The sequence below is a fragment of the Enhydra lutris genome, unplaced genomic scaffold (genome assembly GCF_002288905.1).
Source record: "Enhydra lutris kenyoni isolate GAN:26980312 unplaced genomic scaffold, ASM228890v2 scaffoldscaffold16, whole genome shotgun sequence".
Lineage (NCBI taxonomy): Eukaryota > Metazoa > Chordata > Mammalia > Carnivora > Mustelidae > Enhydra > Enhydra lutris.
The window spans coordinates 23,849,696-23,874,566 of NW_019154100.1; the positions used below are offsets into that span (position 1 = coordinate 23,849,696).

General features: G+C 40.6%; 1 protein-coding gene across 2 annotated transcripts in view; it reads right to left on the reverse strand.

The window, feature by feature from the left end:
• Positions 1-603: 603 nt before the first annotated feature.
• Positions 604-24,871, reverse strand: part of LOC111147248 (insulin like growth factor 2 mRNA binding protein 3) — a 142,902-nt gene continuing 118,634 nt past the window's right edge. For both annotated transcript variants that reach the window (XM_022503171.1, XM_022503170.1), the window contains 5 exons: positions 8,362-8,478; positions 4,972-5,046; positions 2,376-2,507; positions 1,602-1,715; positions 604-1,324 (listed from right to left, as the gene is read on the reverse strand). In XM_022503171.1, the coding sequence (XP_022358879.1) occupies positions 1,226-1,324; positions 1,602-1,715; positions 2,376-2,507; positions 4,972-5,046; positions 8,362-8,478 (537 nt within the window). In that variant the 3' untranslated portion in view covers positions 604-1,225. The remainder of the gene's footprint in view (positions 1,325-1,601; positions 1,716-2,375; positions 2,508-4,971; positions 5,047-8,361; positions 8,479-24,871) is intronic.

Below are 24,871 nucleotides of genomic sequence, written 5' to 3' on the forward strand. Positions count from 1 at the left end.
GTGAGGCTCATGACAGTGCCTGGCACATGGAGCTGTAGCCTTGATATTGCCTTTGAACACTGCCCCACCGTCTGAGTACCCCACTGGTCTTCACAAAGCAGTTCTGTTGGGGTCTGCTCAACGTGTAGACCGACTGGTCTGAAGCGTGCTGGCAAACTAAGCATCCTATAACAAGCTGAAAGCTTGCTTTTTGGCCAGTTTCAGGTCCACAGGGGCTGCATCTCTTCATTAGGTAGTGATAGTCTAAAGCACAAAGCATTTTTATGCATTTAATCACACAGCCAAACAAAACAACTGAAGTCTTCTGAAGCCATTTCAACTAGCCGTTCCAAAACCTCCTGCAACCACTTTGCTCTGTTAGTACCATCGAAAACATAAACAAAAAAATTAAATGGTATTGCTGCTCTCCAAATATAGGCACTGCTCCATATCACTGAACATTTATTAGATTTTCCAACTAATGGTGTCAAAAGCCTCAAAAACCTGAAATTAATTTTCCAGCTTTATGGTCACTAACCAGAAGTAAAAATTTTCTGTTATTCTCCTGTTAGCTAATTAAAGTTTTTTAAAAAACTGTTGGACTTTTATCTTTATAAAGTATATAAAATTTCAGAACAAAAACAAAAACAATTTTGCTTTCATTGCATTACTGAATACCTGAGGTAGTTGAGTAAAAATGCACATTTAATACCCCTGCCAACACCATTCAGCACTTCCCTTAGGTTATTCATGTTAGTGTTACATTAAAAATAAAACTGACAACAGTTTTTCTATGCTAATAGCTTAACATTTAAGTTCCTATAATCATTCTATTCTGATCCAATTTTAACAATTGGATTTGGGAGCAATCTATATTTTATTAATTTAGTGACTGCATCATTACGCCAATTTCTGGCATTAGGAGGGTACAGTAAGAAAAATTAGAATATTTGTTACACTGAGAATACAACAAAAGGGAAGTGCAGAGTTCCTTTTTCCCTCCCTCCCCCCCTTATTTTTTTTTTTTTTTTTTTTTTAAAGCTGGGTGTCATACATTTTAGAGAGCATAAAGTATACATTCTCACAGAGACAGGAGTTCAAAAGTTGCCTGGTCCTCAGAAACAACTGGCTAGGTAAAAACTTGTGCACGTAACTCTGGATATTAGGGGTTCAGTGCCCGTCTGTTGGTTAAGCAGTCTGTCTTTGGTTTGGCATCTGCCTCTGTGGTGGGCTGGTTCCTGAGCCTTTACTTCCGTCTTGACTGAGGTGGTCCACTTTGCAGAGCTTTCTGCTGTTGGTGCTGTTTTACCTGAGTCAAAATTTCCTGAATTTTTCTCTGGGCAACCTGCAAAAGGAGAGAGATTTGAAATTTCTACCTAATCAGAGGTTACTAAAAGTTATTTTACTCTTCCATTTCAACAACTTCAGATTTGAAGGTTAAAGATACATGCTAGTTTAAGTTTGCTAGTAGAGTCTGAAATTACCTGCTAAAAAGGGATTTATCCTGTTAAGCACCAAACAACAGTAAATCTCTATGTGGGGTGGGAGCACACCCACAGGAGAATTGCTTCCGTTTGGGAAAGAAGCAAAAGAGCTTGCTTAGGACATGAGATCCCACTTGCCTGGCAAGCATAGAAGTGACCAGTTATTTTCACAACCACTTGGTCATTCTCATCAGGTGTCTGGTCACGAGGGACAACTACTTCTGCACTTGACAAATTCTGGAGCTCATTCACCTGAACAAGATAAGCAGAGATCATGTTAAATTGAGGTTTTAAAAAAATCACCGTTTGCTGAGCACTTACTTTGTGGCTTCATAAATTTCATCTAATCCACTGATAAATCTATCAGGTTATCAGTTCTGTGCCCATTACAAAATGATAGTAAACTAAGACTTACCCCAAAAAACCGATTTGACCAGTTACACAAGTGAATGGCAGAACCAGACTGAATCCCTGAAAGTCTGATTCCAAAGTAAATGCTCTCAATTCAGAATTGTAAATAGCTTTGAAAGAAGTTACATGTGCTAAAGAGAAACTGGAAACCACTTGCTTTTTTGTTAAAGAGGTAGGTTATAAAGATAGAGGACAGTTAAAAAAGTTTTCTTTCCATCACTGTGCCAAAGTAAAAAGCTGAAGTTTACAGCAACCAAAAATGCTAAATGCCCCTTGTACATGAGACACTCCTCTCACATAAAGTGGTCTGAAAGCGAGACATTACTTTCACTAGTGGCTGACACCAACACTCAGGAAGAACAAAAGGCAGTGTTCTCCAAACCTTGGCCCAGATGATCCTGCTTTTTATAAATTAGCCCAAATTCAGGGACTTGGAACTCCTAAGTACCTTTCAACGCTTTCCCTTTCATACCACTGCACAGGTTTTGCTGAAGTACTTGCCGTTTTGCCTCCTTTTCCAATAACTCTGCCAGCAGCAAAGGATGGCACTCTGATATGAGCTTCAAGTTTCACCTCTTCTTTAGGACTAACAAAGTTTTCTTCTTTAATTTTTCCATAAATTCTTCCCTGAGCCTACAGATGAGAACATATCCTATCAGTGTCATTCATGAAGGGAAAGAAGGTCCATTAACTTCAGAGATGGCCCCAGTCCACTGGAATGGCCCTTGGCAGGGACACATCTGCAGGTGATAGACTGTTGCAGATGGCCTAAGAGGCAAAGTTAGGAAGGTTCACAGTAACAACCAGGCACCACAGAGTTGGCAGCTGAATGACTGAAGAATACGATTTATTCTTTGAACAAAAAGAGCTAAAGGCAATCAGTACTCAGCTTAACTAAAAATAAATCACTGTTGTGGGCAAATAGCCATTTGCCCCCTGATCCTAAAAGGTAAAACCTTTTTCCTGCTTTCAGTAAGAAAGTAATTGTTTTTCTGGAGGATAAGAGATGGCAGGCACACACCTGAAAGGACATTTTGTATTCAAACAGGTTTCTTCATCTTAGCCAAGTGGCTTCTGCTCTGAATAATGAGGTGACAAAATCAGGTTAACACATACTTATGACATTAGTAGTCAACACATCTTGATACCTACTGCATACAACTAGACATTATACTTAAGAAACTTCTCTTATTATGTACAACCATTAATTTGCTCTAGTATATACCAAAGGATAAAGAAGTCAGAGTTGGTTTAATCTGACAAGCTACGAGGGTAAATCCTAAAAACAAAAGTACCCAAAACATTTTAAATTTTCACTGGTGCAGAAATGGTAAGTTCATTATAGGGGGTTACAGGAAAAACAAAATTCATCTTGGTACCCTATATTCCATTCATTCTCAAAGTCTAAAGCCACAGATCTAGGTATTAACACAAAGGACACAGGGATATACATCTCTCTTTGGAAAAAAAGAAAAAGCTCTCAGATTCATCAGAGAGGTTTACTCCCCTTGGATCTCTAGAATAATTCACTTGTAACTATTACTGATCACATAAATATTTAAGCATTACAGCTTTTCTTAAGTAATTCCATTTAAGAGGACCATACCATCCCACATGGGCACTGAAGAACACAGGGAAACAAACTGAATTTCCCAACATACAATTATAGGAATTACAAGATAGCGGTTCCATTTATAAAAATGTAGGAGCTCAGCACCAAGAAGAAACATAAAATAATTGATGTCCGTGTTCATCTATAAGGTTTCAAACTAAAAGTGACTGACCCCATAGGATTGGGATAGGAATCAGTTTGCAACATTTCTGAGTTAGAACTTCAACTGCCTGGCCCAGAAGGCTGGTGTGAGAAACTAAATTTCTTCACCTGAGTTTCAGCCTAGCCAAACTGCACCCACCTCTCAAAGCATCTCCTTTTGTTTCTGTTCTTTCTCTAAATGAAGTGAAAAAAGCTTTGGATTTTTACTGAAAAATGTGCCACAGAAAAGAGAGCTCTAAGTGGTATTTTAAAGGGGGGGATTGGGGAGAAGTAGGCACTGTTACTAACTACATTTTAGGGCTAAAGGAACTTAAGGTTCAAGAGTTGTCCAGTTACACAGGTGGTAAAAATAAGATGGGTTTGGGATGAATTAGTTACATTCTAATGCAGTAGTTACTTTTACAACACTTGTACTGCATTTTATGGGAGAAATCATGTACTTGAAAGTATGTGTTTGAGAATTTGGCAGAGTCCACCTGACACCTGATTCACTCCAAGTCTGCTGAAAACCACCACCAGCTTATTTATATTGTGCTTCCTATGTGGCAAGCAATATTCTAAGCACTTTATATATTCTTTATACCTTATAATCTTGTTTCAACCTTGTGGGTGTTCTAATCCTCATTTTATAGCTGAGTAGCCAGAGAAGGGTTAAGTAATTTGCCCAGGGTCACACAGAAGATAAATGACAGAAGTAGGATTTAAAACGGCAGCACAGATGCTCAGTCTCTACTCTTCATCAACGCTCAGCATACTGGGAAGGGCACTTCAGCGGCAAAGGTCCCTAACAATGGTTCACACCAGGACAAATGCCAGAAGAGTTCCTACCATTTCTACTTCTAAAATTGAAGGATTAGAGTGATTTGTGGTCAGACAATGGACAAGGGCTCAGAGTTAGTTAATTACAAGGGTAAGAGGAAAGGGGGACATTTTAATCAAGGTTAAGGCCTCTCAAGGACAAGAGGAAAATTTAGGGAACAAGTTTTCCACGGCATAATAACTGGACAGGTTTATAAATTTGTCTTAAAGGTCTCTCCTTCACATAGTAACTAGGCACTGAGCAAATTCTCCTTTGGGAGATAGGTAAACCCAGCAACCACTACAAAACTTTCAAAGTTGAAACAAAGCTTTATTTTTGAAATGTAACTTTGGTTATGTTTCTACTCTGTTTTTAGTCTTATGATTTTCTGTTGGGAGATCCTTTTTACCGAGTTTTAGATGTATTTAAGGGAGAAGCCAGGTGACAGAGTTCCTGAAGAGAAGGAATTAACATTCTTTGAGTCCACTCATTGGTTACCTGTGCTCACACTCCAGAACACATACCTTGAACTGAGCCTCTGGTGGCCCAGTGATAATCACCATCCTCACTTTAGCATCTGGGGCTTCAGCTGGAGCAATCTGTAACAGGCACATCAAGGGGGGATGACACTTTTTCAGGTGCCACTGATAGAAACCTTCCACACACCAGCCTGACATTTGTGCATGACTTAATGAAATGTAGAATGGAAGCCTTTGGAAGGAAGTTACAGAGCAGCAGTGACTAACATGGGTTCATCAGTCCTGGCTCCTGCCATGAACTGTGTGCTTACACTGTGCCAGGCCCTGATGTGAAGGTCCACATGTGATCTCAGCGAATCCTCGCTGGGTTCCAGTGAGGTGGTGCGTGTTCTTTACAGGGGGCAAACCGAAGGCTGAAGAAGCTGAGTTACGTGGCCCGTCCATGATCACACAGCTAATCCAACTGGAGGGAGAACTAGGTCTGTCTCCACTGCCCATGTTCCTCATCACTACACCAATGGTGCTCAAAAGTGTGGTCTTTGGCCCATATGCATCAGAACACCCAGGTCTGTATGTGCAAGAAACTGCTATGTTCACAGATCTAAGACTATTGGTAAATTCCCCTGAAGTATGCTCAGTAGAGTAACATGAAGTAAACTAACATTAATTTGGCAGAAGGAAAGTAAACGGCTTTCCTATTTTTGCAGAGTATATGAAATCACACAAAAAGCCTGGGCCAGGGGAAATGTTCCAGAGGCTACCGAAGGGAGAAGAACCCAGGTTTGTTCCACAGTCACAGGACTTGGGGACCCAGCTGGTAGTTGTTTTAAAAGAAAAAAACCTGCTAAGACATATGCTGTGTAAGAAGCAAATTCTTATTATTTACCAAATTTATTATGTAAGAATGGGAAGCAAAATATATTATAAAAACTTCCCCAAATTCTACCATTCATTTTAATCCCTGTCAGTTACTAATATAGTCCACTAGAGCTCTTTCCACAACGTTTACAGTCAACAAATGTGGAGTCATCTTTTCTCCTTCCCTCTGTCATCTAGAGCCATGCTAATACTATTATTCTTACTATTCCTACTTTGTAGACTAATTTTGAGTCTATAAAACAAGCAAATAATTACTTCCGTTTAGTCTAAGCCCTTAGAATTATTCACAGGAAACCCCTGGAACAAAGATCTCATTCTTTCTTTTCTTTTCTTTTTTTTAAGATTTTATTTATTTATTTGACAGACAGAGATCACAAGTAGGCAGAGAGGCAGGCAGAGAGAGAGGAGGAAGCAGGCTCCCCGCTGAGCAGAGAGCCCGACATGGGGCTTGATCCCAGGACTCTGGGATCATGACCTGAGCCGAAGGCAGAGGCTTTAACCCGCTGAGCCACCCAGGCGCCTCATTCTTTATCTTTCTGACTAGATTTGTCAATACTGGTGAGGGAGGGCTGGGGCTAAGGGCACTCATACATGGAGTTTAAGAGTTAAAATTGCTCTAGTCTCTGAAAAGCCTGAAAACACACAACTCACCAAATCTACTTTTACAGACTTACCTTAAAATAAGGCTGTATATAAAAATTTGGCTAGAAGAACTCCATCCATCACTGCACTGTTTGTGCAGAATAAGTTAGGAACAGTCTTAATGTCCAATAAGTGAACACAAATAATTAGCAAATGCCAAATATATGCCCATTAAGTACATATACGAAATTTATGGATATATAAATCCAGCTAAGTTTCAAGAGTGGTGGTGCATCTTTCAGATTATGCGTGTTTCAGACTCTCTTGGAAACAAAACGTTTTACCCTCATTATAAAACCTCCATGAAGCCTGAAAACGAGAGAACTGAATACCCAAATAGTTCTCATTCATGAAATGTTCACTGCAGTTTTTCCAAAGCTAGACTACTAGGTTCTTTATGTATGTGTCAAAGACTTATTTTTAACTCAATCGGGAAACTTGCAGGACCTTAAAGTTGGTTCACCCTTCTATCTTTTATTGTCTCCTTTTCCATTACCTGTTTATCTTGGCTGTATTTCCTGTTCATGTGTTTTGTTATCTTTTGCTACAGGAGACCATATGAGGGCTATTTCTGTGTTTTGCATCTTTATTAACTAATTTACATATAGTAGCATTCACTCTTTGGTAACAAATGCATAGGCAGATAACCACTACCACAATCAAAATAACAGTAGTTCAGTCACTGTCCACAATTCTTCCTGCTATGTCTCTGTATTAAAGCCTCTCGTAGCAATCGCTGAATGTTTTTTCTATCCCTATATTTCTGCCTTCAGATTTTAAATATAAATGGATCAGAGAGTATATGGCCTTTGGGTTTGATTTCTTTCCCTTAGCATGCAACATGAGCTCCAACCAACTTGTATCTATCAATGGTTTGTTCTTAATATCTTCTGTATAGAGGGACCACAGTTTATCTATTTGCCCATTGCCCATATGTGCTGCTTCCCATTGGGGGACAGCTGGAAATAAAGATACTATAAACATTTGCGTGCAACTTTATGTACTTTTTTAAGATTTTATTTAGAGATTCATTTATTAATTAGAGAAAGTGCACATGCAGAGGAGAGAACCAGACTCCCCACTGAACATGGAGCCCTACACGGGGCTCCATCCCAGGATCCTGAGACCATGACCTGAGCTGAAATCAAGAGTCAGAAGCTCAATGGACTGAGCCACCCAGGAGCCCCATACTGTATTCCTTTAAATAAAAAATTTTATAAAATATTAACAACAACCAAAAAACCACCCCACTGGACTGATGCTTTCCTAAAGAAAGCTGTCACTGTATTGAGCCATTATTAATTTGTACATAGCTTAAAACACAATGCACTGTCTTACTAAATTGCTTCCCAGCGTATGAAAATACAGAATCTTCAGAGTACAGTTATCCAGTTGGTGGCCTCTGATATTTGTTATCCCACTTTCCATAATAATAAAGTATTTAGCTCCAACATTTCCCTCTTGGTTCTTTCAACTATGTCTGGCATTGTGATGCAGTTTCTGAGCAATGAAATTGAGATAAAAATATTCTATACCAGCTAATAAGAAGACTGTAAGAGGAAGATTCTTAGTGTCCTCCAGCTGGCTGGACCACAGACTTGTGAGAGCACAGAACACTGTCATGTGGGACCAGGAGGGACTAAAGCCATGCCTGGGGAAAATGAGCTAGAACATAGGTCCAGGGACTTAGTCGACCAAAACTACCACACCAGCACTGGATTGCTTACCTCCAGAATATTTTCTGAAAGTCAACTTTGTTGAAGCTGTAGTTGGGGGCTTTCCATCATAGCCACACCCTATGTAGCCCCAGTATAGAGTGCCATATTCAGTTCGATTATGAAGTGGCAGGACGACTCATGTTCCTGTAACTTACTGTCAGTAAAGCACTAAGAGCCACAGTCGGCAGAACAGTACCTTAATAGAAGCTCCTGCAAAGCGAGAGAGCTGCTTGATGTGCTGTCCCTGCTTGCCGATAATGGCGCCAACAGATAGGGCTGGGATAAACAGATGGACAGTCTCCGTTTCTGATTGCTGTTGGAAAGACAGGACATACGTGTATTTGGTAAAAGTGGGCTATTATCATTGGCAGAGGGATGGGGGCACTCATACAGTAGGAATATTAGGAAGCTGACAAGAGTGCGTTGGTAAGAGTTAACCTGAAGTTGAGAACATCTGTTCCTTCTGAAGACATCTGACTTTAAAAGGTCACTTTTCTCTATACCAATTTTCTACGAACTTAGGATGTCACTGATCTACAGATTTAAAAGGTAAGTCAAAGTCACAAAGTTTAGATTCCTGACAAGCAAATGAAGTTGTGGGCCACACATCAACAAACAATGCATCCGAGGACACAAGTCTACACCATAGCCATGTAGGTTTAAACACCTGATGAACTCTTCTCAAAAGGAAGAATTCCTGAGTCTCTCATCATATATGACTGAATCGTGTAAGACCTTACTGTCACCGTTCAGTACACAGCCACACCCAAGCAAAGGACAGGATGATATATCACTTTAGTGGCAAAATACCCTAGGATTCTTTCCCATATAGTTCATTATTCCTCCCATCTCTGCCCTTCCTTTGCCATTTAACACACGGAAAAATTGGAAAACATTTTGAAGGCTAACTCAAAGATTTTTCAAAAATGGATTTTATCTGTATACTTCACTTCTCAACTTCCCACTTCAAGCCAACTATGTCCTTCCTGAGTCATCTCCCTTTAAATGGTCACTCCCGTAGGGTCAACAGACACGCACCAGAGAACACTGGGTTAAAAAAAAAAGAAAAAGAAAAAGGCTAAACCAAGATTCAGTGATCTTACTGGTGAATTATAGGTTCTAAAATGCAGAAGCAGTTCACATGTTCATACATTAATACTTGCTTACTTTTTAAGAAGGCTCCTTGTCTACTGTGGAGCCCCATGTGGGGCCCATACTTACAACCCTGAGATCAAACTCGAGCTGAAATCAGAAGTTAGATGCTTAACTGACTGAGCTACCCAGGCACCCCAATACTTGCTTAATTTCTAACAACATTAAAAAAAAAATGTATCCAAGGAGAAGTCAATTCTAAGAAATTTATTCCAAGAAGTATTTTTTATTTTCTAAGACTTTTTTAAGAGCAATTTTAGGGGGCGCCTGGGTGGCTCAGTGGGTTGGGCCGCTGCCTTCGGCTCAGGTCATGATCCCAGGTTCTGGGTTCAAGCCCCACATCGGGCTTTCTGCTCAGCAGGGAGCCTGCTTCCTCCTCCCTCTCTGCCTGCCTCTCTGCCTACTTGTGATTTCTATCAAATAAATAAATAAAATCTTAAAAAAAAAAAAAAGCAATTTTAGGCTTATAGCAAAATTGAGAGGCAGGTACAGATTTCCCATATATGCCAAGAAATATTTTAAGGTGAACTACAATTGAATACACTAACTTAATATGCAGTTGTGTTTTTTTTTTTTTTAAGTACACCTACCAATTAAGATTTATAGAGATACTAGAAAATATATTGCAGTCAGAAATGTACACATTAACTATTTGGTAAGAAATACTTCAGGGAATTCTCTCTTGAGCCTTCTTACATCCCTGTTATGGAGGATAGTGTAAATTCCAAGTATTCAAGTTAGTCCCTCAAGTACTGTAGTCTGTTCACACAGAGCCATGAAACAACTTAAGTCTAATTTCTCAATTACCAATCTCTACAAATTTTATAAAGTCTCAAACATGTCAACAGTTTTGCTTTCAAGCATCCCAGGAACTAGGAAAATCTTGAGAATATCATTTTAAGCAGTTTCTGAAAATCTTAGTCAAAAGAAACAGCAGCACTGGGCCCATTCATTTTTATTGGGTATGAAAACAAACTTTGTGCTACCTAATGTTGGTCCACCGAATGACCACCACTCTTACAACACACAAATTCCCAGGGGCATTAGCAGCTCCATCTTCTCCCCGTTAAGCCCAGAGTGCAAGCAGAGAGCACAGAGGACTCAGTACCACGGATCTGTGGTGAACATGCTGCTCAACAGCAGAAACCCACGTCTGGATGAATCAGCCATTCCACTTGCCCCTCAACACGCACTTACCAGAAGGCCATTCCACCACAGAACACCTGTTTACTCACACTATCTGGTAGGAATTTTTCTTAATAGTCTATAGTTTCCTTCCTCTGAAGCAAAGATTTTTTTAAAAAAATGAATTAGTAAACATTCTAGAAGTAACAAAAGGAAGTAACAAAAACACTGGGCTGGTTCTTTAAAGGAAAACCTTTTTGTCTAAGTAAGAGATAAAAAATTGAAATGAGGGGCGCCTGGGTGGCTCAGTGGGTTAAGCCTCTGCCTTCGGCTCAGGTCATGATCCCAGAATCCTGGGATCGAGACCCGAATTGGGCTCTCTGCTCGGCAGGGAGCCTGCTTCCTCCTCTCTGCCTGCCTCTCTGCCTACTTGTGATCTCTGTCAAATCAATCAATCAATCAATCAAATCTTTAAAAAAATTGAAATGAGAAAAGGGAAATATAAAAACATATGTCAATAAATCTGAAAGTGTCAAAAATCTGTCTAGTAGGAGTTACCAAAAATCAATCAGAAAAATTTACATTGACCTAAGCAACTGTTACCTCTATAATCAACTAATCACCTAAATATAGCACCAGGCCCAAATAAGTATAATTCTTCCAGGCAAAATGCTCAAGAAGAATTACCAAACCCAGTGGAAAAGAAACTAGGTAAGGACAGGTAGACCTATTTCATGGGGGGAAATGGATTTAATAAACCAAAATAGTAAATGAATGGTAACATGCTACAAATAACATGGTCTAATTTTTTTTTTTTTTACTGTAATGATACAGCTTAGATCTCTTCCCAATGTCATTCATATGGCCCTGCCTCATCCCATTCAACAGGGCATTCCTCCAGCTAGACTCACCACTGCTGTCTCCTCTCCATGCATGAGTGTGTGTGTTTAACAGTTTTCAACTAATTCATGTAATGCTGCCATCAAATCTTTATACAAAAAATTGTGCCCTTGTACAAGTACCTCTACTATATAAATTCTTAGTAAAACTGCTTGAGTCAAAGATTCTGAATTAATAATCATCAGGTTAAACAAAAAGTTTCCCACTCTATTCACACAGAATGGCGGAATCCCGGTTGAGACATTCATGGAACGTGTGGATGCTACCTTTGTGTTTAGCATAGTGGGAGATGGGTAAAAAGCATGCTGAGGTCAAAATTAAGGTTTAAGGAGGAGGTACCTATGATCAGGGAGCAGTGGTATACAGGAGTCCTGTGTGGTGAGAGTTTGTGTTTTCTCTGTGAGGTGCATCACCTCACCTACATCTCACAACCCATACAACCAAGAGAAACAACATTTCCATCTTATAAAAGAGAAAACTGGAAGAAATAGGGTAAGGGACTTGTACATGGTCATATACTGACTGGTGGTGCAGCCAGCATTCAGAACTGGACATCTCCCTCTCTCAAGCCATGTTTATTTGAAACAAAAAAAAGGACATACCCTGCTTCCAATAGGTATGTATGTGCTTTATAATACAGAGATGCAGAAATGACTCCTAAGAACAGCCCAGGGGCACCTGGGTGGCTCAGTCAGTTAAGCAAGTGACTTCAGCTCAGGTCATAAACTCAGGGTCTTGGGATTCAGGCCCACATGGGGTTCTCTGCTCAGGAGGCAGTCTGCTTGTCCTTCTTCCTCTCCCCTTACCCCCTGGAGCTCGCTCGCTCTCAAAACAAACAGATCAAAAAACCACAAAAACAAAAACCAAAAAATCCCAAAACAAAACCAAAAACAGAACCCATGTAACAGCCCAAAAGAACTCCCAGGTGAGGAGTGCTGCCTTCCCTGGCGCTATCACTCTTCTATCTACCTTGGTAGGACTTCCTCAGGCAAAAGAAATTTCCCACATATTGTTGGCAAAAGCTTAAGCCTTTGATCATCAATGTGCAAAAAATGGCATCAGAGGTAGTCCATTAAAATTTATTTATTTGGGGGCACCAGAGGGCTCAGGTGGCACAGCATCCAACCCAATCTCATGTCTTGATCTCAGGTGTGAGTTCAAGTCCCACATTAGGTGTGGAGCCTACTTTAAAAAAAAAAAATGCCTTGGGGCGCCTGGTGGTTCAGTGGGTTAAAGCTCTACCTTTGGCTCGGGTCATGATCCCAGGGTCCTGGGATCGAGCCCCACATCGGGCTCTCTGCTCAGCAGGGAGTCTGCTTCCCTCCCATCTCTCTCTCTGCCTACTTGTGATCTCTGCCTGTCAAATAAATAAATAATCTTTAAAAGAAAAATGCCTTATTTTGAAGAAAAGGGGTAACTAAAGATTAAGAATGATGTAATGGGGGTCAAATGGCACAAACTTCCAGCTATATTATAAGTCACAGGAATATAATATATAGCTTGATGACTATAGTTAATATTATACTGCATATCTGAAGGTTAGGAGAGATCTTACAAGCTCTTATCACAAGGAAAAAAAAAATCACTATGGTAATGGATGTTGACTTCTTGGGGTGATCATTTTGCAATCACGACAAATACCAAATCATTATGTTGTACTCCTAAAACCAATGCTGTATGTCAATTATGCCTCAAAAAAACTTAAAGAAACTTTAAGAATAGTTTAATTGAATCACACACCAAAAAAAAGATGATGCGCCAACAGAACAGGGATCCGACAGCAACAGGTTTGTTTTCTCATTTGCACACACCCGTCTTAGGCATGTTTAAGGTACTTTATAACTTAGAGTCTCAATGTTTGTTTCTGCTGTGAGAATAAAATAACCATGTCATGCAAAAGTTGTCAAAAAAACCTTCACACAAGTCCTTCACCTTTACCTGACAATTATTAGTTGTATCTGAAGGAGCTATTTTCAAGATCTGCAGAAAGTTTGGTTTCCCTATTTTTTCACTAATTTCTGTAACACTGCAGTCAAATCTCTAAACATAAATCTTGAGCTCCTATATAAATACTTCCAAGATCTTATGTAACACAAACGCCGGATCAGAGTATTAACATTTACAGTTGACAGGTATTTCCAAATTCTCATACTAATACATGTGTTTTATGACCAACGAATATATTAAAGGGGGAAATCCTATTTTGAACCACGCCTTTCATACTTACAAAACAGAAAGCAACAGAGGATTCGAGACCTCCATGCCAAGTTTTCTACAAATGAAAATCATCTGAACTGTGTTCTTCTTTCCAAGTCTCTTCATTGACCTGTAACCCCCAGGAGGTACATCCTATTTCCTGTTAAGAGTGAACCTCAAATTCAACTCCAGGAAATATTACTGAGGAAAATCATTGGATTGTTTCTTCAACATATGTACACATAGTTGTACTACTTTCTTTACAGCTTGGTATTTCTGACATTTCCCAGGACATAGTACGACACCACAGGTCTTAAGCAGTCAGCTACACGAAGCCTCCCTGCCTCTCTATACCAGCCCTCTTAGAACAAATATTCCAGGAGATGGTTTGACTTGCCACTGAACTCTCTGCTGTGAGAGCTGTGATAGGGCCCTGCCCTGCACAGCTTGGCCATGTCACTTCGGCTGCTATTCACTAGTGAAAAAACTGAACGAGTAACATTAGTTACTTGTTCTTTAGTATTTAGTATTTAGAATAGTGCCTCTGTATGCAAAGCACCATATCTCACAGCCTGCCAGTGTGTTCTGCAATGACCATGTACCACTTATTCCAGGGGACCTTTCTTATTTTAATAACTGAATTAATTCAGACATTGACCATAAATTGTGCTCAATAAAAATTTGTCATTCTGGTCCTTATGGTAAAATTGATACATTAATATTAACTTTTTTAAAGTAAAGATAGGATCTAAGTATTTTATCTCACTGAGAACACCTATACCACGTTCTTCTGAGTAATATACTTTTGTTTTTGGCCTGACAGTGATGAAGACCTTTTTAATGATTAGACGAAACCCAGTGTGTAATTCACTCAGATCTGCCCCATTGTATTTTGCCACGACTGTGTAATTATTTGTTTTCTGGGCCCTGCTCCAGAAAAATTTTAGGCTGCTTAGAAAATACACATAATCTAGAAGTAAAACAAAGGAGGTGAAGAAATAAGAGCATAGGGACCTGAATATAAAAGATGAAGCCAGGAATGCTGTTCTTGTATACACTTGGCTCTAAGCTTCCTAGCAGCTGATTTAAAAAAAGAAAATCAGCCGCATAATTGAGTATGCCTGGAAGAGAAAAACTATCCATTTGCTTAGTAAAAAACACTTTTCCCGGGACTGATCCCAGAGAACAACTTCTGTCTTCAGAGGAATAATGTTAACAGGCATCCCTGGAGCAAAAGCTGCAGAGACTCGCAGGCACAGTGTGGGCATGTGTCCTGGCCTGGAAGATGCTGAAGACAACTCTCCCAGGAGAAAAGCTCAAACCGAGGCTCCTGCCACAAAAGCTGAACAAAAGCCAAATAATCTTTCTGACACAGTGACGAAAGGCCATCAGCGCTTTTTTTTGTTGCTTTTTGAGGGTGGGACTCAAGCCGGAGTCAACACACCCAATATGAAGACTAAAAACAAACTTAAAAGTTGTGTGAGGTTTTGAAAAAGGAGGGGTGGTCAGTAGAAAAGGGCCAAAAGGACCAAATTTTAACAGAGAAAAGGGGTGAAGACATAAAAAATCCGTATACAGACAGAAAACTATTCTGTGTTGGGATGAAAAGAGGCCCAACCAAGCCTGTCCAACAGAAAAAGCAGTGTCAGAAAGAAGCAAACTAAATGTACCAAGAGGGGGTGCCCTGCACTGATGGGCAGTGAGGCGTGCCTCTGGCAACAGCACCTTAATAAAAAGTTGACTCATCAGATGTCTGAGGCTTGATGAAGACATTTCCGAACATCATCCAATTCCCTTCACGCCAATTTCATATCCACCGAGCACCTCCCTGACCGTAAGTTATTTTTATTTTTTTTTTAATTTGACAGACAGAGATCACAAGTAGGCAGAGAGATTGGGGGAAGGAGGCTCCCTGCTGAGCAGAGAGCCCCATGTGGGGCTCGATCCCAGGACCCTGGGATCATGACCTGAGCCAAAGGCAGAGGCTTAACCCACTGAGCCACCCAGGTGCCCCCTGACCGAAAGTTCCTTTCAAAGGAACTTTTCCTCTGGGAATATAAGGCACCTCACATTATTATCCTGCCTATTTGACAGTCATTAAACTGGCTCTGTGGTACAAATTACTGTTGTGTAGAGTTCTGCATAGTAAGCCCTGTTTCCAGAATGTAGATATGTAGATAATTCTTACTTACAAAACTAAGAAGCCAGAACAATGGGTTATGATAAGCCTCTTGCACCTGTGACTTCAAGTCTCTGAGATCAAGCTTGAAAAAAAACTCATTAGCATTACCCTTCCTTTTACACATTCTCTGCATTTAAGTTAATGTTCAGCTTCATTATCCTGAACCCTTCTTCCTAAACCTTCAGGTGAAGGATAGTCACATGACCCAAGCAGCTTCCCAGTGGATTTCTGCCAGATGCCTATTGGCAAAACCTCCTTTGGACTTCTTGGCAGACTCTATGTTATAGCTTGAAATAACATAAGAACAAAGCTGCTCAACTGAAAGTTTGCATAACTGGTGAAGTCTGCCAACGAGTAATTCCTAATCATCTATCATGAGGAGATACAAGAATGAGCAAACAGTAAGGTTAAGTGTATTTCCTTTGTGGGGAACAGAACCTAAGACATCACACAGGCATGGAGGCAAGCCTGCCAGCCAGTAAGACCAGCCTTCAGGAACCTGGAAGGACGCCAGTGTTTCCCTTTGGTTTGTACAACAGATAGCACTGGGGTTTTTTGCTTTGTTTTGTTTTAATGGATTTTGGTCTGGAACTGAAATTAAGTTTACTCAACTTCATGACCTGAACAGAATACTGAAGTCTTCAAAAAAAAAAAAAAAAAAAAAAGAAGGCACAGAAAGTTTCTCCCCATAGCTAAGTAACCAAGGCCTCCTAGAGGTACTAGTATATACAGTTAAGTTATTTACTTTGATTTTTTTTTTTTCTGACAAAAGAGCTGTACCTATAATAAGAAATCCTAAGTAGTAAGGCTAAGAGAATGGATTCAAAAATCCCTTTCAACTCATATTGTTTCTTAAAGAGCACCTTCAACTAGCTAAAAACCAAAGAAAACGTTCACCTTTCTTGTCTCTTCGATAAACAGAAACTTTGCAATTTTCAGACCACACTATTGTTCTGGAGACTTCTGGGAAGATTCCAAAGATGCTATCAAAATTATGAAGACAACAGCACTTGAGCTAACTCCTGCCAACCCAAACGCCAGGAAATAACATTCAGCTACGGATGCTGTCCTGGGCCATGCCAACTTCAGCTCTTGCTCTGTTCAGGAACTGCCAATGGCCTCTTCCCTACTGTTCGAGCATTTTTGAAAGGAGCATTTCTTGTCATTTCTAAACTCAAAGTTTGCCAATTAAGTACTGCATGAGCCAGCTGCTAGGCAGGAACTAGAGACTTTTTGTCTGCTGGAAGAACTGACTCTAGCTCTATTAGAAAAAAAAAAAATCCACCTGGCAGGTTCCAGTTAGAATACATTGAGGGGGTCGGGTGGGAGGGTGAGCAAAGTTCTGGAATGAACAGAAGCAAAGGATTTATCCAAAGTCAAGGTGCATCAATTCTCCTTTCATGTTACAAAGCAGCAGTGAGAAAACACGAGTAAAAAAATGAAACAACTCTAAAAGAAAGAGGAAGCAATACATAAAAAGAGAGTCGAGTCTTTGAAACATTGAGTCATCAAAACCTACTTCTTACCAGGCAATATACACTTAAAGTAAAAGAGATCCACTGCTAACCTACAGGGCATCAAGGATTAAAGAGTCAACCTTAATGAGTAACCGACTTCCCTGTGAGAGCTTCTAAGGACCAGCAAGCTTCTCCTCAGCAGCCGTAGACGCCAGGCTGCAGTGGAGGAGCGTCCTCGCGTGCTGAGGGCAGGTACCGGCCAACCTTTACTCCTCTAACCCAGTTTTTCAATAAATGGCATCACAGACCCTCAAAGACCTACAATAGTAGGTTCTTCAGCAAGAAGAAAAGTGAAGCCAGGGGGAAAAAAAAGGAACATAAAAAGAAATGGTAAGAAAGAAAACGGATCAAGCTTTGATAAATTTAATTATTGCCTTTAAAAACAAGTTTGTGGGCGCCTGGGTGGCTCAGTGGGTTAAGCCGCTGCCTTCGGCTCAGGTCATGATCTCAGGGTCCTGGGATCGAGTCCCGCATCGGGCTCTCTGCTCAGCAGGGAGCCTGCTTCCCTTCCTCTCTCTCTGCCTGCCTCTCTGCCTACTTGTGATCTCTGTCTGTCAAATAAATAAATAAAATCTTTTTAAAAAAAAAAAAAATAATAAATAAATAAAAACAAGTTTGTGTTTCAAAAAGTGGTGACCAGTAGCTAGACTTACTAGTATTAGTGATCTGAGTTTAGACAAAGAACCAAGTCTAATAATGCAGAGTGAAGGCAAAGCCATTCCAACCTAGTACTTCCCTACAGAGAAGTTCTATTCTAAAACAAAACTTGTCAGAGAATTGTTCCCCTAAAACAGTAAATCAGGAAATTACCTCATAGCTATTTGGAAGTAGAATTCATTCTAACTAGTATCCAGAAACATAATATATTCTGTGAAAATGGTGTTTTTCCCCTTTTTTTCGATGTGAAAATAATCTGCAAGAGTAGAATCTGAAAGATCCCATTTTCTCCTCCAGAATCAATTTAGATTATTCTGGGGTGTTTTTTGGGGCGGGGGGGGGGGGGGGGGGGTGGGCAGGAGAGACGGGGTTTTTGTTTGGTTTCGTTTTTGAGAGGACTTAAAAGCTCACCTACACCCTCGCAGGCTCTATTTGCAGGTAATATCACGAAATCCAGTGGGGCAGGGTTACTCATCTCTACAGTTACAGACACTGCTTCCCAGCTTCTCTTGTGGCAGATGTACCCGATGTTATGTTCTGGCAAACATGACTAACCCGTGGAAGTGTAAAAAGTGATGGTCAGGTAGTGTCCATATAGGAGGTGGCTGCTGATTTTTTATCCTTCATCCTTGCTGGCTGGAATCAGACTCAATGGCTGGAGCTTGAGCAGTCATCCTGGTCTGGGAGGCAGCATGCTAACTAAGCCAACAGGAGCACCTGTCCTAGATGATGCAGCACCACCACTCCCAGCCTTGGATTGTCTATCCTTCACCTCTCTTGATGAAGAAGGAAAACTCATTTAAACCAATTTTTTACACACAGCCAAAGCTAATCCTGATACACATAGCATGCCAAAGTATATTTAAAGGCATGAAAACAGACATATGGCAGCATCCCACAGACATTTCTGGCCTGGTATTTGTGGATTGTATTAATAGGTGATCCAGAGGAAAGGAGGGAAGTTTTTGACCAGGTTTTTGTTTGTCTGTTTTTGTTTTTTGCTTTTTTTTAAGAGTCAGAGAGAGCATGCAAGTGGGGTGGGGTGGGGGAGCCTAGGGAGAGCATCTTAAGTGGGCTCTACGCCCAGCCTGGAGCCTGAGGCAGGGCTTGATCTCATGACCCTATGATGATGATCTGAGCCCAAGTCAAGAGTTGGACATTTAACTGACCAAGCCACTCAGGCACCCCTTGCCCACACTTTAAAATAAAGCACCAAACAAGCTAGAAAGAGTGACATACCTGAGTGGTATGTATTTATGCTTATCCCAAGTATTGTCTACTGTGCATTACCCTTGATATTTTTCCAACATTTAAGTCCACCTTCCACAGAATAGTAAGCACTCCTTGCAAAATAGTAATTTGACAACGAATGGGTAACCAAGGACTCCTGCTGACCTTTACAAAAGTCACCAATTTCTGAGCTTCCATCTGCTCCCACGGAGATTCTGATTCATGTGAGTCCAAGGAGAGACACAGGTTCTTAACCAGTTAAGAAACAGAGCAGCTGTTGTTAACCTTGGCTACCTCCACACTAGGGTCAGCCAGAGCTCTTTCCAAAGTATTACTACCAGGGTCTCACCCCCATTTCCTGCCCTGGGGGATGGATTCTAACACAAAAGGTCTGGGGTAATTCTAACATAAAGAACAAAAAAAAAAAATTCTTCGTCCTAAAGCAGATAGTAGAGAAAGCTACTCTTTACAGAACATTGCCAACTAAGAAATGTAAAAGATGGGGCACCTGGGTGGCTCAGTGGATTAAGCCTCTGCCTTCGGCTCAGGTCATGATCTCAGGGTCCTGGGATCGAGCCCCGCATCGGGCTCTCTGCTCAGCAGTGAGCCTGCTTCCTCCTCTCTCTGCCTGCCTCTCTGCCTACTTGTGATCTCTCTGTCAAATAAATTAAAAAAAAAAAAAAAAAAAAAAAGAAATGTAAAAGATGACAGACATAAAAAGAGTAATGTATGATTAGGCAAATGTCTGTAATGGATACGAAACCCACAGGGGGAAAGAATGTTAGGGAGCAAGACACATATTCTCAAAGTACTACTGATTACATCTTCATCATAGATGGGAAAGGTACCCTTACAATGCAGAACTCAGACACTACCTTTATTTTATGATCAAACAACATGACCAACAATGAAACAACATGACATCATCTGCTTCCCAATGGGACACAGAGAAGGTATTCCTGCCTTCAAAAAAGGTACAACCCTGAGCCTAATCATGTCCAAGCAGTCAGTCAAACCCAAATGAGGTGGCATTCCAACCATTAGGCTGGACTTTTCATTCCATGAATAAAAAAACAAGGGTGGGTAGGCAGTAGGTGATACCACGTGGAATGGACTCCTGCTAGAAACAAAAAGCAGGGACGAGAGAGACATGACAACTGCAATATAGAATCCTTAGTTGGGTTCTTTAATGAAAACACAGGTATATATAAGAACATTATGGAGTAAGTATGAAATTTAGATACAGACTGCATATCAAATAATAGTATTGTGCCAAGTTTTTGTTTTTAAGATTTTATTTGACAGAGAGAGCGCAAGCAAGCGCACACAGCAGGGGGAGCAGCAAGCAGAGGCACAGGGCTAAGCAGGCTCCCTGCTGAGCAGGGAGCTCGACCTGAGCCAAAAGCACTTAACCTGACTGAGCCACCAGGGGACCTTGCACCAAGTTTGTTCTTTATCTCTCTCTTATTTATTTATTTATTTATAAAGATTTTATTTATTTAATAGAGATCACAAGTAGGCAGAGAGAGAGGAAGGGAAGCAGTCTCCCTGCTGAGCAGAGAGCCCGATGTGGAGCTCGATCCCAGGACCCTGGGATCATGACCTGAGCTTAAGGCAGAGGCTTTAACCCACTGAGCCACCCAGGTGCAACCCTATCTCTCTTTTTTAAAGATTTTACTTATTTATTTGACAGAGACAGACGAGAGAGAAGGAACACAAGCAGGGGGAGTGGGAGAGAGAGAAGTAGGCTTCCCGACCAGCAGGGAGCCCGATGAGGGGCTGGATCCCAGGACCCTGGGATCATAGCCTGAGGCAAAGGCGGATGCTTAAAGCCTGAGGCACCCAGGAGCTCTTCTGCCAAGTTTCTTAAGAGTGATCACGATATTGTGGTGAACATCAAGGTGAATTCCTTGAGGAGACTAAGTTAAAAATAGTACAATGCTCCCACTAATTATTACTTTTAATTACAATGTTTGTAAAAATATTACCAAATTTCCAAGACAGGATTATATACCTATGTATTTCTAAGAAGAAAGGTAATAGTGAGCCCATATTTCTGAAATCCACAAAAACAAAGATTTCTTCCATTTTGGAGAAAAGGGTAGATTACTGGAATAGTTCTCCCCATAATTTCTGACACATTCTTCAAGGTTTAAGACTAGCGTGCAGAGGGACGCCTGGGTGGCTCAGTTGGTTAAGTAGCTGCCTTCGGCTCAGGTCATGATCCCAGCGTCCTGAGATCGAGTCCCACATCGGGCTCCTTGCTTGGCAGGGAGCCTGCTTCTCCCTCTGCCTCTGCCTCCCACTCTGTCTGCCTGTGCTCGCTCTCGCTTCTTTCTCTATGACAAATAAATAAAATCTTAAAAAAAAAAAAAAAAAGACTAGCATGCAGAGATAAAGCTAAGTTTAAATCTACATAAAAATTTTAAGAACACATTCATCTGCACAAACACATGCAATATAACCATAATTTATCAACCATTCCAACTAGATAGATAGATTTGTCTTTCTTAGCACTTAGTGTTTTGAGTGCTACCTCCTACACCCATTTAGAGAAATGTCCATGTGTGAAGTTGGGGATTCTCTTATTTCACTGCCTACATACATGTAGAATAAAATGTCCACTTGAATTCCGCAAAGAACTTGGATTACTAAGATTGTCCACATTTTATTCCTTTAAGTAGAGAATTTCCTTTTCCTGCCCATGAAACCACCAGGCCCTCAGGGGTTCTGAGCTCCTTCCCCTTTGCACTATTTCTACCATTACTACTGGCAGCTTCTCCATCTTTTTTTTTTTTTTTTAAGATTTTATTTATTTATTTGACAGACAGAGATCACAAGTAGGCAGAGAGGCAGAGAGAGAGGAGGAAGCAGGCTCCCCGCTGAGCAGAGAGCCTGATGCAGGGCTCGATCCCAGGATACTAGGATCATGACCTGAGCCGAAGGCAGAGACTTTAACCCACAGAGCCACCCAGGCGCCCCAGCTTCTCCATCTTCTGATCTCACTGACTGCTTCTACACCTAGCTGATTTAGTTTTAAAATCTCAGGAAAAGCAAAGACCACCTATTCCAGTGGGATCTTCCCTACACTTACTTTTGATTCGCTTTTATTAAAGGTCACTGACGCTCTTCCCCATTCTTAAAATGAAACAAAATCTCTACTTGCTTTAAGTCACTCACATTTAAAATCATAAAAGTCCTTTGGAAAAAATGTTTTTAATATACTCTCACTTATCTTAAAACAATCTTAATTTTTCTTAGAACACAAGAACCCATTACACAGAACTGTATCACTAAATTACAAAACTGAGCAAATCTAGATAACATTCCTATTACTTATGAATCTTAAAAATAGCTACCTAACAATCACTTTAGGAATTTCTGCACTGAAGCAGCCACATAAGTGTAAAGGAGAGAATGTTCTATAATGCTACCAGTTGCAATGTGAGAAGCTTTACTGACCATGGTATGTAACCAGTAGAGAGATGAATTTAAATGACACCTCAATTTACAAATTGGCAAAACGAGGAACAGACAGATTAAGGGGTGTGCCCAAAGAGAAAACTAGTTTAAGGCACCTAGCAGAGATGTAGCTTACAGAACTTCTTCAGCACAGAGTAACTTTAAATAATCAGTTCCTTGTCACTTTTTTTTTTTTTTAAGATTTTATTTATTTATTTGAAAGAGATCACAGTAGACAGAGGCAGGCAGAGAGAGAGAGAGAGGGAAGCAGGCTCCCCGCTAAGCAGAGAGCCCGATGCGGGACTCGATCCCAGGATCCTGAGATCATGACCTGAGCCGAAGGCAGCGGCTTAACCCACTGAGCCACCCAGGCATCCCTCCTTGTCACTTTTAATCAATGCTGTTTTACACAAAAGTGTCAGGGATGCATGTGCCCTAAACTCAGTAATATGACAAATACATCTATTTATAATAAAGAAACTAGCAGCCATATTACATGTTAAGTCCATATTCTCTCCAATTCCTGTTTTAGGCTCACTTTGACTCTCCTATTAAATGTTTTATATTTGAATTCTGTAAAAACTAGAAAAGCCTGACTCGAGAGAAGAGTCCTTAAAAGATAATTCATCTAGTTCAGTTTCTTCATTGTGCAGGTTTGAAAACAAACGCAGAGGGAAGAGGAGAGTGACCTACGGCGATACAAAGCGCGGGCAGAGCTGGGCTGGACCAGGGCTCTCACCCCAGGGATCCTTCCCCCAGCCCCTTTAAGCATCAAGGTACACACAAGTCAGCTACTTCACAGCACCTTCAGCTGTGCTGGAAAGCTTCAGACATTGCCTGGTGGATCTATTCACACTGATGTGGGGCTGAAATTTTGATGCCTATCCATAGGTTAATGGGCTTTGTCATATGGCTTCCAGGACGAAAAATGTTCAGAGTGGCAGATGAGTTGCAGGGGAAGATGCAAAAGTTGCTGATCATAAAGGCAGAAACATTGTTAAGAGGTCAAATGTGAAAAGCACTTAACACAGTCTGGTGGTTAAGGACAGGCCAAGGAAATTCTCCTTCATAAAGAGATAAAATATGAACAATCTGGGGCACCTGGGTGGCTCAGTGGATTAAGCCTCTGCCTTTGGCTCTGGTCATGATCTCAAGGTCCTGGGATTGAGCCCCACATCAGGCTCTCTACTCAGAGGGGAGCCTGCTTCCCCACCTCTCTCTGCCTGCCTCTGCCTACTTGTGATCTCTCTGTCCAATAAATAAATAAAATCTTTTTTAAAAATATGAATAATCGGGGCGCCTGGGTGGCTCAGTGGTTAAAGCCTCTGCCTTCAGCTCAGGTCGTGGTCTCAGGGTCCTGGGATCGAGTCCCGCATCTGGCTCTCTGCTCAGCAGGGAGCCTGCCTCCTCCTCTCTCTCTGCCTGCCTCTCTACCTACTCGTGATCTGTCTGTCAAATAAATAAAAAAAAAAAAAAAAGAATTTAAAAAAAAAAATAATAAATAAATAAATAAATAAAAATATGAATAATCTTAGCAATCTATGTTCTCTATACAATTCTAGAAGCATTTTACTCTACATGTAGTCTAGGCAATGTTATGATGGAATGCTGAATGATTTCCAGCTGGACATTTTCGTAAATTGGTAGAGGAAGTACTACTCAAAGCATCTATTACAGAAGAGTCAAACAGGAAGGGAGAGATGTAAACACAATCTATGATAGAAGATCCTAGAATGTTGCTAAATTTATTTCACATGACTATCTACCTCCAATTATACAACAGAACTATTGACTACTTTCCCAAAAAAATTACTATGTAAAGTATCTATTATGCTGCAATAATTTTTTACTATCACTGGTCTCCCATTTTTGAAACCTCAGAAAAATGTTCTTCTTAAAAAGCAAATATAATAAAAAAAAAAAAAAAGCAAATATAAAAGTAAGGTTTCTTTCTTAACAGTCTACCTCTTTACAAATTGAATGAAAGCTGTTTAATGGTTGCACACACATATACACAATAGACCTGTAAACAAAACTATCTTGAGTTCACTGTTTAAAAAGCACAGTCAAAATGGAAAACATGTCTTTTTGGGGGAAAACATGTCTTTATTAGTGACTTTTTTTTTTTTGAGATTTTATTTATTTGAGAGAAAGAGCACTCACGTAGAGAGGGCGGGTGGGGGAGGCGTGGGGAAGACAGCAGCAGGGGCGGGATGGAGACTCTCCCCGTGAGCGGTGAGCCCAACATGGGGCTCAAATCCAGGACCCTGAGATTAAGACCTGGA